Genomic DNA, 17,547 nt, shown 5'->3' with positions numbered 1-17,547 from the left:
AGAAAAGTTTTCATTGGTACTCATTATATGTAAACAAAACTATTTAGTCTAGTCAAGTATATTCTCTCTCCTTATTGTCCATTTTGTCTTCTCTCTCTTTCATGTTTCACCCTTTCTTTTTAAGGAAAGTTTTTAAGTGCTCCCTGAACATGGTGAGGTGGTGTTTATTTTTTCTTATGAATTTCACCATGAATTTAATTAGTAGTATCCATCATAAATGTGAAAGGAAAAAACATCATCTCACTTTACTCTTCTTCTCAAAAAAAAAAAAAAAAAAAAAAAAAAAAAAAACCTCACTGTACTCCACATCATTTAATAAATAATCTCTTTTTAGAGTTTTTATCTCTAATGTGGGAAAAAAAAAATCTATACAAAGGTAGTACTTTAGAGAGAGAGAGAGAGTGCGATGCTCAAGTAAGTTGGTTTTTTTTTGGGCCTTCAATTCTAAAGTCCAATTTTCAACCCCAAAAAAAAGGAAAAAAGAGCCCTGTTGTGTTTTGTTAGCCCAAAATTCCAAACCGATAAAGTGAAAAGAAATGGATCCAATTTGTGGCCAATTCTACGCCTTAAAGCCCAAATCCGAGACACAGTCACAGACAGACAGAGACTGAAAGAGAAAGAGAGAAGAGGAAACAGAGAGCGAAAGGGAGAAGGAGATTGAGAGACAGATCGAGAGAGAGAGAGAGAGAGATCTATTTTCGGAAACCCAAAAACAAATCGACTTCGGCGGCTCGAGGGGATGAAGATGTATGTAGCTTAAGCTTAAGCTTTTGTTTAGAAAGTGAGGGTGGGATTGGTCATCTTTGTTTTGCTTAAAATTGTTTATTGGTTTGGGTTTGGCAGATTAGAAGCGAATGCAGGTGCGCTTACGAATTACGAAGTAGTAGACTTTTTACGCTCAAAAGGGGCTGCTAACGATTCTACTCGTGTTCTTGCTCAAGTTTCTCCTTCCGAATACAAGGTCTTCTTATTCATTCTCTTCTCTTTCTATGTCACCCACCCCACTTCATTTTTTCCACTAAAGGTTGGGACTTTATATATATAGGTGTATGATTATTTGGTCCAGACTGCTGCTTGCAATCAAACCAGAGAGCATATCAATGACTTCGTCGACAAGTGTAAAATCTATGGCCTTGCAAAGGCTGAGGTCCTTAACATCATCAACATTAGGCCTACTTCTATCATTGATATTTATACGGTAAAATTTACTTGGAAACCATCATTTTTCTCCTTTTCTTTTGCTTCATATCTCTTTTGTTATGTGCCATTATTTTTATACTTATGCCCATGTAGTAGTATTTAGCTAGTTTCGAACCTTGTGTTCAAATATGTGTAGGGTGATTCAATAGGGATTAACACATTGTCTCTCTCTCTCTCTTCCAATTCTTGAGTAACGGACATATATTCATCAGAATTGGAAAAAGAAAAACCAATAAAATGTTATTACTTGTCTCGGAATCTCTGTCTCATGCTTTTTTGTCTAAAGCTTTACATAGGTAGAAATAGAATCACCTTCTAAAATGATGAAACATTGACCATACACAGTAGGGTTCTTTAGAGCCTCCCGTGGAAGTTCTTGAAGGTTTGGTCATTGGTGAATCAGACTTCCTGTGACTTTCTTGCTTGCATGAAGAAACGATCAACTCTATCTTTGTGACATTCCATTTACCAAAATGACTTTGTTTTCAAGTGATAATTAGTCAGTCTAAAAATGTTGCATCAATGTTGTATTTAAGGCAATATATATTACTTAGAAAAGGTTTTTTTTTTTTTTTTTTTTTATTTCCTCCTCTGATGTTATGAGGCGGAGCTGTATTGAGTATAGTTTTTAAGCCAGAAACCAAAATAGAGGCATTGGCCTCAACGTAGTGAAAAATATTGTGTGCAGAGAGTATTTTTCCTTGAAATTCTCTTCGTGGAAGCCGCTCTTCTTCTATACTATTTTCTTGACTCCTTGTACTTTATTCTATTTATTTTTTATTGCTGAGCTCTTCTCTTGTATATGTATCATGTATTTCGGTTGCATCCTTTTTGGTGTTCTTGATTAGCTTAACAAAAAGTCCTTTAACGTTTTATCCCCTTTTTCTTGATTTATTCATATAGTAGTGACAGGGGGCTCTCTCTCCCTCATGAACTGCTAGTTGATTGCTGTCCTCCTTTTTTGGATAACTAGCTGATTGCCATCCTTTTTTTTTTATTGGATAAGTAGCCAACTGCAGTTCTTGATAATGCAATTAGCAATGAAACTCTGAATACTCCAGTTCTACATGATAAATTCGACTTAGTAGCTGCTTTTGTTTAAGCCTCCGTTCTTATATTTTACATATCTTTTTCTGGGGGATTTTTGGAGGGGCTGGAGTGGGCTGTTGAGGTGTTGAGCAGTAAAGCATTTTATATTGTAATTAAGGCCTTTGGGCATATAGTTGGAGTGAAGTGTGGGATTTCTTGGGGCCAGTGGGCGACAGATATGATGAGCAGGCCTCACGGTTGTATTATTTGGAAAAAAACATCAAAGCAGGTTAGAAAGGGGTTTTTATTTGCCCTTTCCTTTGGTTTTTGGTAGGGGACAATAGGAGTGATGGTTTTTCATATAACAGGTAGTGTGGGAAGGTTTAAGGTTATTTCTTGATTTATTCTTAATAGCAGTAATAACATTCTTATTTGGGATACTCAGAAGACAGAGGGAGTCATTCCTTGAATCCCAAGTTTGTTTGAGCTTTCCAGGGCTGGAAATTAAAGTCAGATGTTTCTCTGATGGGCCTTCTATACTCTAATCTCACAGTGGGTGAAGGAGTTGATAAGACTGTTTTGGAAGCCTAACTGAAATAGTATATTTGATGTCGGGTCATTTTTATGAGGAAATGAAAGGATATGATGACTTGCAATTCCTTTGGAGAAGTATTTAGTGTAACAACGTTCCTAAAATGATTGTAAATTCAGTGAGGAATCAGTTGAAACCCTGCTGCTTCATTGCTCGAACTTGTAAAAAGCTGTGGTCTTTCATCTTCTCTTTATTTGGAGTCCATTTGGTGATACCCAAGAAGGTAATTAATGTATATTTTGGTTGGAAAGAACTATATGGGTGACATAAGAGTAGCTTGGTGGGATGCCTTTTGCCTCTTTTGGGTTATTTGGAGAGAGAAAAATAATAACACTCTTAATGGTGTTGAGATTTATACTCTCGAGCTAAAAACTCGATTTTGAGATATTTATATGATTGGATATTGGCTTATGGTGGTGCAGCCCTTGTCTCTTCTTCTTCAGACTTTAGATCTCCTGCATATTCTTTTGTAATCGTTAATTTGACTTTCTGTATGCTTGCTGCATTCATAATCTTTGATATAAGCTTAGTGGAGTTTCCTTGGCACGTAAATAATTCTACAGTGATATCAGGCTACATGATGACCCAGCCAAAGTACAACTGTACAAGACTAGCTCTTGCAAAAGTAAAACAGTTGGACAACGGTTGGTATACTTTTAATTCATATATCCATGAAATTGAACAATATGTGAAGCAAAAAGAAATGGGTTGCTACATTTTTTTCAGAATTTAAACCTGATGACGATCAGATCTGAATACCCCATTTCTGATCTGACGCTTTATGTCAATTGTTCTCCTCGGTTTAAGATTATCCATACCTTTATATCCCAAGTTTAGATTGTTGGGATTGGTATTGTGATGTTGTCTAATGTTGTTAAGAAGTTGAATAGACAAACTGTATTATTTATCTTGTTGGACAAGGAAGTTGATATTACTATCAACCTGTTACTGTAATAAGTTTCTCTGTCAAAATTGTTCCGGAAAAATATCTGCTTAGCATGCCCCAAATTGGTGTTTGTTAGACAGCTTCAAATTGTTCTGAAGGCATTTTATTATTGCACAATGAGATCGATGGCTACATGGGTAATATTAATTTTTCTTATTAATATAAATAGGCTTTTGTGCAATGGGTTGATTTTTTTTCTTTTTTTTTTCCTGATTAAGAAATGTAAGAAATTTTATTTAAAAAAACCAACCAAGTACACTGGAAGTGTACTACAGTGGCACAAATCAAGAACCCATACTACAATGATCAATAAGATCAGAGGGAGAAAACAAGAATAGGATGTGCCTATTCTGTAATGGGTTGATTTTTCTGTCCTATTTTATTTTGTATTTTTTTGGTAACTCACTTTTGAAGGCTTCATGCTTAATGCCCTTGCATGCATCCATAGCTAGCCTCATTTCAGAATGACAACAAGGATCTGGGGCAGTCAAAGAGGCATTCCGTCTTTACTCCGGCTTTACTATATGATGCCCTACTTTCCCGGTTTTCTGTGAATCCCCGGGAATATGGTTGGTACAAAATGCTGACGGTGACGAAGGTTACCGACTTTTGGTGGACGCGGAGCCAACGGTAGTGGCATAGTAGAGCATCTCCTATGACAAGAATTTAAAGCAAGTGCATATATGGTACCATAATAATTCACCTTCTCAGCTCAGGCTGCTGCTTCTATATGCCACAAGGATTTGTCTTTTTCGATAATGTTAACTCAAGTATTGACCCTTTAATGTACTCTTCTGGCTGTTGGTCAGGCCTTGCTGGACTTACATGTGATAATGTCCTCTTTAAGACAGATGACCTTTTCTGCGATCTCATATCATATCCCAGTGGTTCTGCTATCTGAGGCTTTGATAAAGTAGGAATACTGTATTTTGATTATAGGTTATCGTAAGATTGTTAGCACAGATATCAATCATCTTATTTTTGCAAATGAATTGTGCTTTGATGCTTCTACTTATAACGACCAGAAATTGTTTTTTAGGTAGATTATTTTTATCCGGAAGATAAACTAATCTGCATATCTAATCTCATGCTCTATTTTAACTGCTCAAAAAATATGGGCTATTTGGGTGATGCATTAGTTATTTATTTCCCTTATGTTTGACAGATTATAGAGGAAGGTGAGACGCGTTTTGGAGATGAGACGCGTTTTGGAGAAGTAAGTAAAGAGTTAGCTGAGTTGGTGGAAAAAACGTTGCCCCCACCTCCAACTGATCCAGAATCTGAAGCAGGGATCAACGAGGGTAAAGAAGAAACTGAAAATGAGGAACACAACGTAGAAACTAAGGGTGAGGAACAAACTAAAGAAGGGAATGATGATGGCAAAGAAGAAACTGTAGTTGGGGAATTAATGGATACAAGTTGAGGCCCTATCTTCCCGACTGTTGAACTAGAAACTAATAAAAATTCAACAGATATGAGTACATCTGCTCAATATTGATATGATGACCATGCTAGTTATTAAAGGAGCTTTAGTTGAGGATTTTGTAATTAGAAACTTCTCTAGTTGGGTTTCGTTTATAGATGAGTTTTGCATTAGCAATTATTCCCGTCTACGTTTACGTTTTACCCTGAAAATGTTGTCTCGTTGCTCAATTAGCTTGTGTTTGTGTTAGCTTTTTACTAAAAATTTTACAATAATTCTATGATAACAACCTACACTATTTTCTACAACTATCTTGCATGGCTAGTTACGAGGAGTGAAGAAAAAATGGTGAGTTCATATGAAAGTCATTGACAATCAGTCAATATGTTATTTCAAATTTTAGCAAAAATTGTGGTCTTAAAATTATTCAAAATTTTATTTTATAAAAGTTAACAAAATTGTAGTTATACCTTCACATTTTAAGAAAAAGGAAAAAAAGTGAGGCTAAACTAATTGATGGAAAAACGCTAATTAATGGAAATGGAATTTGATAGGTCTTTCTATCAAATTTTACTGTGTTTGGTTTATTTTCAATACATTTTTAATTGGACATGTTTTTTGTTTTAAATATACAACGGCAAGTAGTAATAAGTTTTAATCTTCACATTTTATTTAGTTAGTGAGAGATGTGACAGTTTCTCATTAAAACAAAAAGAAATTTTTTTAAAAAAAAAAAGTACTGGAAGTAAGTCAAATCTAATCTTACTAGCATAATGTTTCCTATGGAAACATCCTAGTTTTTAATTTCTCTCTTCTATGGTAACTATTGAATTATAAAAAAAAAAAAAAGTTATAAAATTTGTAACAGTGGTGGTAATAGTAAAGAACGTGTTTTAACATATCTTCTCATAGAAAGTTGTATATCTATTATAATAACTTGTATCCCATAACCCTGTGGATTATGAGAAATGGGCTGGATTCAATTGTTATGGTAATGGCTTCCATGAATTGTTCTTATGGTTATGACATCAACCTGTATCCCACTACCCACTAGTTTATTTCGTTTGGGCACCGGAATAGGAACAGTAGCTTTGCTGCCATTTTTATTTTTTAACTCAGAGAATGGCATGTATTAGTGTTTAATAATGTACACTGCAAAAACATCGTTTAATGAGTAATAATAGTTGCCATTTACTACACTGCAAAACAAGGTCGTCTTTAGTTGTCGTTTTCACTGCACTGCAAAATCAGCTGTTTTGCTATCCTATACACAAAATGGAACCGTCTTTAATTACTCCTGCATCATCGGGGATGACACATTGACACCTCCTTCTTTCTGTTGCTGTTTGCAGTGGCTTATATCACTTTTTAAAGACTTTTGGGTATCCTCGTTTGATCTCCTATGTCTTTTATTGGTGTTCTTTTGTCCTACAATCAGGTCATAATAGTATGTATAAGTATAACCCCTCCCAGCTTTTATAGTACCGCTCACTTATTCTTCCTAAAAGTTGTTAATAATATAATCCTCTGAATTTGTGGTCAGGTCTTTTCTGAGCCCCAATTGTGGTTTGCCACAATGTGAACTTGCATGATTGAGAAGGGACTCACTTTTATGGCTCCAACATTCAAATTTTAGAACTTCCTCTAAATTTCTCGACACGTTGTATGATCATAGTGACAAGCATCCAGTTGGGACAAGGCGGTCCATGGATGTAGAATGTCTTCTTCTTTTTTCCCTTTAATTTAAACCTAAAATATTTCAGTTGAAAATGCATGATATTATTAATTGAGTTACAAGATTTTTAGCATGGATGTAGAATGTTTGGGCTCATAATTTCATGTTGTGCGTGTGTAAACCAAGCTCAAACTTGAAGGCTTAACATAAAGTCTATCACTTAGTCTTCATTTTGAGTATTTTTAATTCCAAATATGCTGTGGTGAGCCAAAATTCAGAGCAATCTTAAAATCTAAAAAGCCTAGTATGATTATGGTAACAAGTTTGTTCAACCGATTCCTAATATCTACAATATGCACCTGTTTGTTTGCACTAGATTCTTATAATTTTTTTTACCTTATTGACTTAATATGTATAATAATTAATTAAAGACTTTCATTTTTCCTTTCTTTCTTTCTTTTTTTTTTTTTCTTTTAATTGAATCTAATTACTCGTGCGTGATTGGATGAGTGATAAAATAAAACTGAACTATTTGTTTTAACTTTTGTAGTGCATCCATTGGAAACGAAGGAAAAAAAAAAATACATGTAATCTATTCTATTTAGAATATTGAAGATCTATAATTTAGTTAATAGGAATCATGGAAAATATTAGGTTCAAAATTATGATTATTTCCTCTTCAGATCAATACCAATAAAGAGGAACCGTGGAAAAGAGTAGGTTAAAAATTATGATTATTTCCTTTTCAAATCAAAACCAATAATTTTTGAATGAAAAATTAAGTGTATGTTTGGATAACTTATTTTTTGCAGCTTATTTTACTATTCAATTTATTTTTGCTACTATTCATAGATCTTATTGCACTTTTTGTACTATTTATGAATCTCACTATACTATTTTAGTTAACTTTTACCTTTATTTACAATACTTTTAACAAAAAAATTTTAATTTTAACAAAATAAATGAATCTTAAACCGACACTAATTGTCCCATAGTTATTGTTGTAGTATCCAGCTTATTTAAACTTCTTTTACTTGATTTTTTTTTTTTTATATAAATATTTGTTCTACTTGATTAAACTAATGAAATTAAAGCTAAAAAGTAAAATCTTAAGCCACTCACGAAGTAAAAATCCACAAAGACTGACAGGAGCACTCGCAAAAGTTTTGATAAGATGAAAGTTTTTTTTTTTTTTTTTTTTTGAGAAATGATAAGATGAAAGTTGAAAGGTCTTTATTAAAACCCTAATGTATGTACCACCTAGTTCACCGGAAGCACCAACCACACTGTCAAATCAATCACTTCATAATAATAATAATAATAATAGTCGTGCATCTTTCCTTTCTGAAAATCAAAGTGAAGGTGGTGTGTCACGTGTGTGGGGAATGGGCAAACTGACTAGACATTCAGGTTTTAATAAGATGCATTTTTTTGGAGTTACAGCCCCACTTTTCTAATCTCTTTGTCAAGCTGCCTCACTCAATTTAGAATTTTGACACTTTTTCAATTATTTAATCATAAATACTGAAATTATTATAAATAAACTGTCGGGCCTCGTGAAGGGACAGCTGGGCAAGATACTCCATTATCTATGTCTTTTTTTTTTTTTTTTGGGGGGGGGGGGGGGGGTGGTGTGTGCTTGAGAGGAATTTGCATTTGGGAATTCTTTCTTTGAGTTGTTTAGAGGAATTAAATTAGGGTTCCTTTAAAATTAAGGGTTTTATTAACTTATGCCTTTAATTAGGCTATACATAAAATAAAAATATAAAAAATAATTACATTTTTTTTATAGAAATTTTCAAAAATAAATTATATATGTTAACCAGACCTTTTATTTAAAGAGTGGTGAAATTTTCTTTTACAATATTCTTTCGACCTCATTTAACATTTTAAAAAAAAAAAAAAAAAAAAAAAACTCTGCCACGGACTAGTTAAAGTTCAGCTTCCAATTCAGGAAGTCACAGTAACTCATCCCCTTCTGAGTTGTGACATGAGCTTTAGTCTACCACACTGAATATTTCTTTATTAAAAAAATATATATATATTTTTCACCAAAATGGAGTGGAGGGCAACTATATGATCGTCAAAATAAAATGTAAGGGAAGGAATAAGTGTATTTTCGAGCTACACAATTTATTGCAACAAACCACATCATGAAAAAAAGGTAGGAACTGTACATTCTCAAATTGAGAGGAAAATAGTGTTGGACGCGATAGATCAAATGAGGAGTTGGAATGAAGTAGCTGGCTTGCACTGATTACAAGTCTTCTTTTTTTATTCTTCCAAATTTTCCAGCAAAACTAGTCCAGCGATCTCTTTGTTTGAGCATGATGACGCTAGTTTCTGGAAAAATATGTGGTGCATGTTGTAAGGTTCATTGGGAATTCTTCTGGTCAGGTATAAAAACATCTGAATGCCATTATTGCTAAGGTGACATAATTAAATGACTATGTCTCTAAAAACAGAAATTTATATGGCCTCAGTGTTTAGTATATGATAGTATGATATATATATATATATATATTTTTTTTTTCTTCTTCTCAAATGAATAGTAAATTTCACCATTAATCCATTATTGTGTAAAAAAGAGATAGCACTACGTTGTTGTACTTTTTAGAAATATTGCGAATAATTAAGCACAATATATTAACCCTATTGGTTTCCCAATAAACTTTAGAATTATACCTCTAACTTTAGCCCACTTTTTTCCCCTTGAACGTTGCATTAAAAATACTGAGAAAGGCCATCTAGAAATCATTTAAGTGAAGAATGAAAATGATAAAAACAATGTGCTTTTTGGGAACATGCATTGGTAATGTGGTATATATAATTAGGGTTCGGTTAAAGTGTACCCTTAAAAATATTTTCTCGAGAATTGAAAAAATTGTCATTACTTTTTCAATTTTTGAAATTTTTTTTTTTCCAAAAATGATTAATTATTATGTGCCCTTAGGGCACATATTAGTAAAATCCATATGATTATACTCACTAATAATGTTACCAGATAGTACCAACTACCAAGGATGGAAAAATGGAGGATGTTATGGATAGCAAATTAATGCCGTCATTTACCCAATGAATTAGTACAAGAACTTTGAGACAAATGGAAGATGTGAAAGTGAGACAATGATTTACTTGCTTGATCATTGTTGGTGCTCATCTTCTTCTGTGGCGCGTATGGGTTACCACCCTTTTCTCCTAAGTTTTTCTTTTTTATCAAAAAAGAATATATTGTTGATTGATCATGGTGTGTAGTGGTATTTTGAAACACCTAGGTACACTTAATTTATTTAGGCTAATTCAAACATATGGTAGTATATGGAAATTAAAGGTTTATGGATATAACTTTTGTGTCACAATCCTAAAGTGACCGATTGTAAGTAATCGAGAAAAAATAATAAGTTTATGTGAAAGTAATCTACAACTACTTCCAGTTTGCAAGATCAAAATAGTGATAAAAATTATGGCAGAAAAGTTATGGTCCTAAAAGAATTCATATGAAAATAGTCATGTATTAGAAGTTAGAAAATCAACAAGGTGGCTATTCCTTTTCATGTGAATTTAAATTATGGGTTCTCATTAAGGAACAAGTTAACATGATTTGACTTTGTTTCAACCGTAATAAGAATTGTTAAAATCATGCTAAGGGAACCATTATAATATATATACATATATACATATATATATATATATATTGCTTTCTTATTTTTTGGTAAACTTCTTCTATGCATGTCTTGTTTGTATTTAAATTTTTATCATACTTATAATCAATATACTATTATCTATTTTCTATGTCAAAATTCATTCAAAGAAAAAAAAATGATTTCTATTTTATCAATATCTTATATGGTTCAAAACCTATAAAAAGAAAACAAATGTAGGGGAAACAAAGGGAAAATAACAAAGCTTGCTAGACCTTAAACAAAGGAAAAGCAAAGAGAAATATTATTATATTTTAAAGGATATATATATATATATAAACTGAAATTCTTTATGTAATAATTTATTCTCCTTTATAAAAATTTGTGTAATAATAAAATTTTTGAGACAATACATAAAACTATTGTTGGGCTTTGTAGAGCCTAGTTGTGTTTGATCCAATTGATAACCCGACCCGATCCGACCTGAATAATGTTGCGTGGTTTTTAATGAGAGATTTTCTAAGGTTTAGTCCATGGAGCGAAGGCTTGGGCCGATAAGTGGAAAAAATTTTGGCCCATTGTGAATCATGTGCACAGGATATAGAAATCCTTTTTAGTGATTAGGGTTTCGGTCTTGTTGTTGTTTTTGAAAGAGAGAAACACTGTAACCACACTTTGTATTTTTCCCTGATAATAGTGAAATCCTTGCAACTCCGTGGACATAACAAATTGCCAAATCATGTAAATACTGTCTTGTACATGTGATTGTTTTTCTTTGACTTGTGTTTTTTCTCTATTTTTTTTTCTCACGTTTTGGGAATTTCGGGTTGAATTCCCTACATCTATGTATGTCTTGGTGTCTATCTAAAAGCATAAAAAGAAAATCATCATTTTATAAATGGAATTTGACTTTGAAAAAAGAAATCGAAAAAAGACTTATTCATGTAATAAATAATCAGTAACTAAATCCTCGTTTTTTTTTTTTTTTTTTGAAGTGGCACAACAATGAGTGGGTAGGAAGGCTTCCAGTGGGATCTCGGTGGCAACACAATACTTCGTGGAGTGGCTTGACTAGATTAAGGGTAAGCGTTCACTTTATCTGGGTTTCTCTGCCGAAAATAGCATAAATAGTGATTTTGGGTTGAGGGATGGGTAACCTGTGTGTTGTGATTTCCAATGTGAGTAATTTCTTTGTGGTGTCAATGGTAATAGAAAGGCATGGCAATGGTTATGAAGATGGGATTACGACAGAGAAGGAATTTTTCTGTTTTTGTTTTGTATTTGTTTTGTGGGTTTCTGATGGGTAGAAGTGTTAAGAATATGAATCCTATTAAATCACCATTTGTTGAAGCTATTGAAGATAAAGTTATAAAAAAAGATAAAGTCACACATAACATTAGATAACTAGAGTTTATCCCTTTTTGTTTTAGTGTTTTTATTTTTCAAATGCTTGTAATTATCCTTATAAATGAAATCCATACGGAAGTCTGGAGATTGAATTGGCTACTAGCTTTCTTTACACTCTGTTTTTCAAAGTAGAAGAGCGCTATGGCAGGAAATGATTTTATTTATTTATTTTTTTGGAGAAATTATGCTTTGCCTATCTATAGTTTAAAAATTGGCACTTTACCTATTTGAATTTAGTTTTGTTTGTCTTCTATTACTCACATCTGTTAAAAATAAGGGTAAATTTGTATTTTTGTTACCTTTTTATGTCTCTTTCCTCTAAAAACATTAAAAAAAAAAACAAAAAAACAAAAAAACCAAGGGAAAAGAAGATCTAAAAGCTAGGTTTTGTAAAATTAAAACCTCACTTTTAGGTATTCTTTTCATACATTAACTTTTGATACATGAAATGGCTTCCTACTATTGATACATATTACCAAGTAGATGGGATCCTTGGTCAGCCTGGAATGGTCCAGTACGTCCCCACCCCAACAACAACTTCATCCAACGGCAATGAGGAAACGATGGTCAAGTGGGCCAAAGAGAATCCACTGATGATTGATCCCATCAAACCGTGTTTGATCAATAATCTGAAACGCATATTGTCGCCAATCAACGATGATGGCAAAAATGGGTGCAAGATCGAGTGGTCCTTCGTCCGTGATCCGATTGAAGGTTTGAGATTTGAAGATTTTCTCCCTTATATTGAGACTGGTCTCCAGTCTGTGGCAAAGAAAATGGAAGATGCCCTCCTATCTGCTAGGTGCAATCTAAAAGTTAGTACATAAAAAGTGGGGAAGGTTTTGAAATAGAAGATCTAAAAGTTGATACATAAAAAGAAAATATAAAAAGTTAAGTTTTAATTTTTACAAAATTTAGCTTTTAAATCTTCTTTTTCTTTAATTTTTTTTTTTTAGTTTTTTTACTGTTTTTAGATGAGAGAGACATAAAAAGGTAACAAAAATACAAATTAATCATATATTTAACCGAGGTGGGTAACAGGAGACAAATTGAGCTAAACTCAAGTGGGTAAAGTGTCAATTTTTAAACTATAAGTAGGCAAATTGTTTTTCAGGCGAACCACATGTGGGCAAAGTGTAATTTCTTTTTTTTTTTTTTTTTTTTTTTTTTTAGAACCCATTTTACTGCTGCTTGGGTATTTTTGCTTCATAGGATGCAAAATGGTGAAAAGATTAGATTTCATCATTCATTTTCATTTTTTGACAGTAAAAGTTAGCCAAATGGGTCGAATTTTTGTAAAATTTTCTGGCTATGATTATAACAAGTCTTTAGTTTTTTTTTAAAGTGGTATTAAGCCTTTATACCTACATTCTTAAGTGATGAAGTTTGAAACGATGATGAGTTTGTAAAAAAACAAGGAGAGAATGGGTTCGGCGGTGGTGATGTTTCAAAGAGTAGAGGGAGGCAAAGGGTAGAAGAGTTTCTAATGGGAGAGGAGCCTTTGAAAAAAGAAATTGAGAAAATACTTATTCATGTGAACTAATAAACTAAGGGAAAAGTTAATGAACGCCTAAGAGTATTGATTTAAGAACTATTTTTAGAGACTTTTATGGAAAAAGAAAAAGAAAAAAAACAATTGACTTTTGGACAATAAGTATAAGTATTTATGAAGTGTGAGGGGAGGGGGAGGAAGAGTTGAGATTCAAGTTTTCAAAAAGGAACTTCACACATATACGCTTAGATTATGGTAGAATAAAATCATAACATAGTTTATAACAAATGTTCTAAGGGCATCAATTAACAAGACTCATAAACTAAATATAATGAATATGGTATCATTTTATGAGTATTCTTACATTAGAATATCACTTAATATACACATGAATATCTTAACATGATTGACTTTTTATAATTCATATCATTATTAGCTTTGTCACTATGCACCATGCAACTTTTTTTATTTTGTGTGTTTTAAGATAGATAAATAGTGGAGAAATAAGATGCGAGAATTCAAACTAAAAAATATAACATATCACAAAAAAAATATCATTATCATTTCCTTCTTGATTATTACATTTTTAGTAAAACAATTGGACTATTAGTTTTGTGAGATTTTCAATATGTAATGTCTGCTTTTGATAAATGTTTTTTACTATTAAAGAAATACTATGTTTATAACATTTTTACAATACTTTCACAACAAAATTTTAAGTGACAGATTGTTATTAGATGTTATAAGTAGTCAAAAAAATAATTTAAATTATGAATTCAAATTAAAACAAAAATAACTTAGCACTTATGATTTGTTATCTTGACATTACATTTCTTTTATTATTGACCAGTAGACTATTATTAGCTATGGAAATCCACATTGCATTTCTTTTATCATTAATTTTTTTGGAGAGAATTTTAACCTACACGACATTAACTAGTAGGCTATTATTAGCTGTTGAAACCCACACAGGACATAACTATAATGTGATATGATTGACTTAAATGACAATGAATATGAAATGAAAGAAACAAGTGCATGTCTCATAAGTCATAAGTCATAACATCGGCTCACGACTAGACCAAGAATTGCCAACAGACTGAAGATGCAATTTGGCAATTCGGGAGGGTTAAATTTGGAAACAAGAGACAGTGAGACTTTTGAGGTACAATACGGAGAAAAAAAAAGTGAGATTTCGTATCTCTCAACAGCTAAAGAGATTTTATTGAAAGAAAGAAAATTTCAGAAAGATAAAAAAAAGTGTGGGCCATACACATAAGAAAACCAGCAATCAGATTGCAGAAGAACAACGAAACAAACAAATGTCCTATCTTTGCTTTTTCTCCTTTGATGCTCTCTCGCAATCGTTGCCAATGATACTCATAATAGAATGGAAACCCATTTTTTTGATTGATTCACATGGATAGAGTACTGGTTGTTTTGTAATGAAAAAATATCGTTTTCTCTGAATTCAATTCACTCCCTATTCTATTTCCCTCCTCTGCAATTTCCCATCTCTGTAGTGTTACTGCTACCTTATTATTCATCACTATTTACTAGTTAGAATTCAGAGGGTGAGTGCAATAATGGCTAGTACATCAACCAAACTAAGAAATACTAAGGATAAAACCTCAGACACTTAAATAACATATTCAATAAGTTGTACGTTACCTGGTCTTCATTAATTATTTAACATACATAAAATTTCCTTATTCTCCTTTCTTTCCTTTTCTTTTTTGGCAAGTAAAAAACCCAGCTCTATTCAGATTCTTTCTTGTCTAAGGCTAACCTAGCTAGGTACATAATTAAAGCTTGACATTTCTAAGAAAAAGAAGAAGAAGAAAGAGAAATTCAAAATGGAAAGCAACTTTATACTACCATTTTTGAGAAGTTCAATATGTTAATTACATCTTTAACTTCCATTTCACATTAATGCAAGTCCAAAAAATAAATAAAGGACCAAAAATATCATCATCATAAGCTAACAGAGAGGGAGGAGGAGAGAGATCTATCCCTCTCGATAATATAACCTAAAATTAACTTCTTACATTCCCAACGATTCCTCTTGTCCTTCAAAGTAAAGCAAAACCATCCCAGTAATAATAAACCTAAAAAGAACCACCAAAGCCGCAGGCAAGGCAAGTAGAAGTAGGTAACCCACTAAAAGATAGCTAAAATTACACAAAAATATCTACTTTGTTTTTGTTGTTTTCTTCAGTGTTTTGCTTGCTCTTGCTCATCATATGGTTTGTGGTTTTCTTTGTTTTGTTAAGGCATGTAGAGCTTATTCTTACACTGGCATCGCCAAGCTTCAGGGTAGTACTCTAGTGGAGTGGCCATACCAGGGTGAATCGCCACGTGCACTGGCTTACACGGTGAGCACCTTCCACACTTGGATCTACACGTGGGTGGTGATGAACCCAAGCCTAGTCTTCTTCTACTACTAAAAATAACCCCAAAACCTTGTTCAAATACTTCTCCTTTTGCATCACTTTTGTCTCTCTCCGCTTCAGCTTCACTAGTGCCTAGCACATAAAAGAGGCAGTGATCAATTTAAAGAGTTTTAAAGAAATATTTCTTTGTCTTTGAAAAGAGTTTTAATTATGTGCTTACCTAGTAAAGAGAGAGTGACGGCAGTGGCAGCTGAGGCAAATAAGAGAAATGTTGTTAAGGCTGTGAGAGTTTGGTGGTGGTGGTGGTGGTGCAGTACGCCCATCGCCGAGGTGGTTAGCAACAATCTGATGAGGAAGATTTTTAGTAATACATATGATGATGGCTCATCAGTGCAGGAGAGTGATGAAACAAACCATGGTATGAAAGAGAGTGTGATGGGAGCTAGGCTATTATTGGCTTGTTGCAGGCGTTTTTTTTTTGCGTGTGAGCGTGTGACTATATGCGTGAGTAAGTCTAAGTCAAAGAAAGACACATACCCAAAAGATGAGAGAGAGAGTGAGACTGTTTGTTTTATTGTTTGGCATAAGGGTGGGTGGGCCCAGCAGGAGGACCTACTATACCCTGAATGATTGTGATGGCCTTTGGGATCAACCGATCAAATACAGACCAGACCATTTAATTTACTGTATATTCCAAATGCCATTTATGAGAGAGGACTTGTTAGGACAAAAGAGTAATGGTAACTACACCAAAAAAAAAAAAAATTGACAAATTTTTTCACATATTCAAATGGCAAATTTTTATTTGTTTCGCTACTGACATTACTGTTTAACTTATGACAAATAATCTACTACATCAACGAATGTCAAATCTTTTTGTTTCTACACTTTGTCATGAAGAAATTTATGTAGTTTGAATGGGAAAGAAGTGGGCTACAAAGTCCGAGTTGGGTATTCTCTTCCACCCCCGTACAAGAGGGTAAAATTTAAATACATTTCTTTACAAAGGTGTTGTGACATAGATTTTCTTAACTACATTCTATGACGTGTAATAAATTATTAATTATTTCAAAAAATTAAACTGCTAAAAAATAATAAATTTGGTTATTAACTAATAATTATAACACTTCTTATGACCTGTAGGCCTAAACTTCCATATGTAATAAGTAGAGCTTAACAAATGAAATTCTTAACACTTTAAATGAAAGGTAAAGTGGAAACAAAGATTAAACATAATATTTTTTACTTTAATATCATGATAAATTATTGAATGTCAAAAAAATTGAACGTGTTAGACAACCATAAATTTAATCATTTAATAATAATTTTAACTGTGGGGCCTGTTAGTTAAAAAGGGATAGTAATCCTCAGAAGCGGGTTCGGGGCCCAAACGGCCCAATCCGATGACACTTCGTTATCCGAGGATAGTCTAAAAAGTTTTATTATTACTAAATGGGTAATATAGGAGAAACGAGTAGATATTATATATACGGCGGCATAGTACACGTCCGAGGACACCAAAGTCCGAGGTGAATGTAACTTTCATGTTATTGGGAAGACTCCGCCAAGTTGTATCTGAACTGAAAATTGTATATAACTTAAGGGGCGTCGGGGAAGGTAGCAAATATCTTCTAAGACCATCACCTCCACATTAAATGCTTTCCAGCTAACGCTCTGACTGCATTAATGTGGAGGTGATACCTGAACAGTAACTAAGCAGCTTTATGGCCATTAAGCTGAAAGTTCCGG

At 33.0% G+C, this 17,547-nt stretch overlaps 3 protein-coding genes across 4 annotated transcripts; 2 read left to right on the top strand and 1 right to left on the bottom strand.

Annotated features, from left to right (window-relative positions):
• Positions 1-573: 573 nt before the first annotated feature.
• On the top strand, positions 574-5,370 carry LOC112012384 (uncharacterized). 2 transcript variants are annotated; one of them, XM_065768014.1, is made up of 4 exons: positions 574-747; positions 844-961; positions 1,046-1,198; positions 4,216-4,591. In XM_065768014.1, exons 1-4 carry the CDS (start codon positions 740-742, stop codon positions 4,399-4,401), a joined length of 465 nt encoding a protein of 154 aa, XP_065624086.1. In that variant the 5' UTR covers positions 574-739; the 3' UTR covers positions 4,402-4,591. The 2 variants fall into 2 exon arrangements, with proteins under 2 accessions (XP_065624086.1, XP_023900548.1); XM_024044780.2 differs by lacking the exon at positions 4,216-4,591 and adding an exon at positions 4,933-5,370 and having other exon boundaries at positions 579-747.
• A 6,950-nt stretch (positions 5,371-12,320) lies between these two features.
• On the top strand, positions 12,321-12,740 carry LOC112012329 (uncharacterized). Its single transcript, XM_024044722.2, has one exon. It carries the CDS (start codon positions 12,357-12,359, stop codon positions 12,738-12,740), a length of 384 nt encoding a protein of 127 aa, XP_023900490.1. The 5' UTR covers positions 12,321-12,356.
• Positions 12,741-15,673: 2,933 nt separating this feature from the next.
• On the bottom strand, positions 15,674-16,121 carry LOC112012413 (EPIDERMAL PATTERNING FACTOR-like protein 4). Its single transcript, XM_024044808.2, has 2 exons — positions 16,019-16,121; positions 15,674-15,930 (listed from the first exon to the last, which is right to left on the bottom strand). The coding sequence occupies exons 1-2, from the start codon at positions 16,119-16,121 to the stop codon at positions 15,674-15,676; spliced, it is 360 nt and encodes a 119-aa protein (XP_023900576.1).
• Between the last annotated feature and the right edge of the window lie 1,426 nt (positions 16,122-17,547).

This window comes from Quercus suber, unplaced genomic scaffold (genome assembly GCF_002906115.3).
Source record: "Quercus suber isolate HL8 unplaced genomic scaffold, Cork oak 2.0 scaffold_877, whole genome shotgun sequence".
Classification (NCBI taxonomy): Eukaryota; Viridiplantae; Streptophyta; class Magnoliopsida; order Fagales; family Fagaceae; genus Quercus; species Quercus suber.
This window is presented reverse-complemented; position numbering and strand designations above follow the sequence as displayed.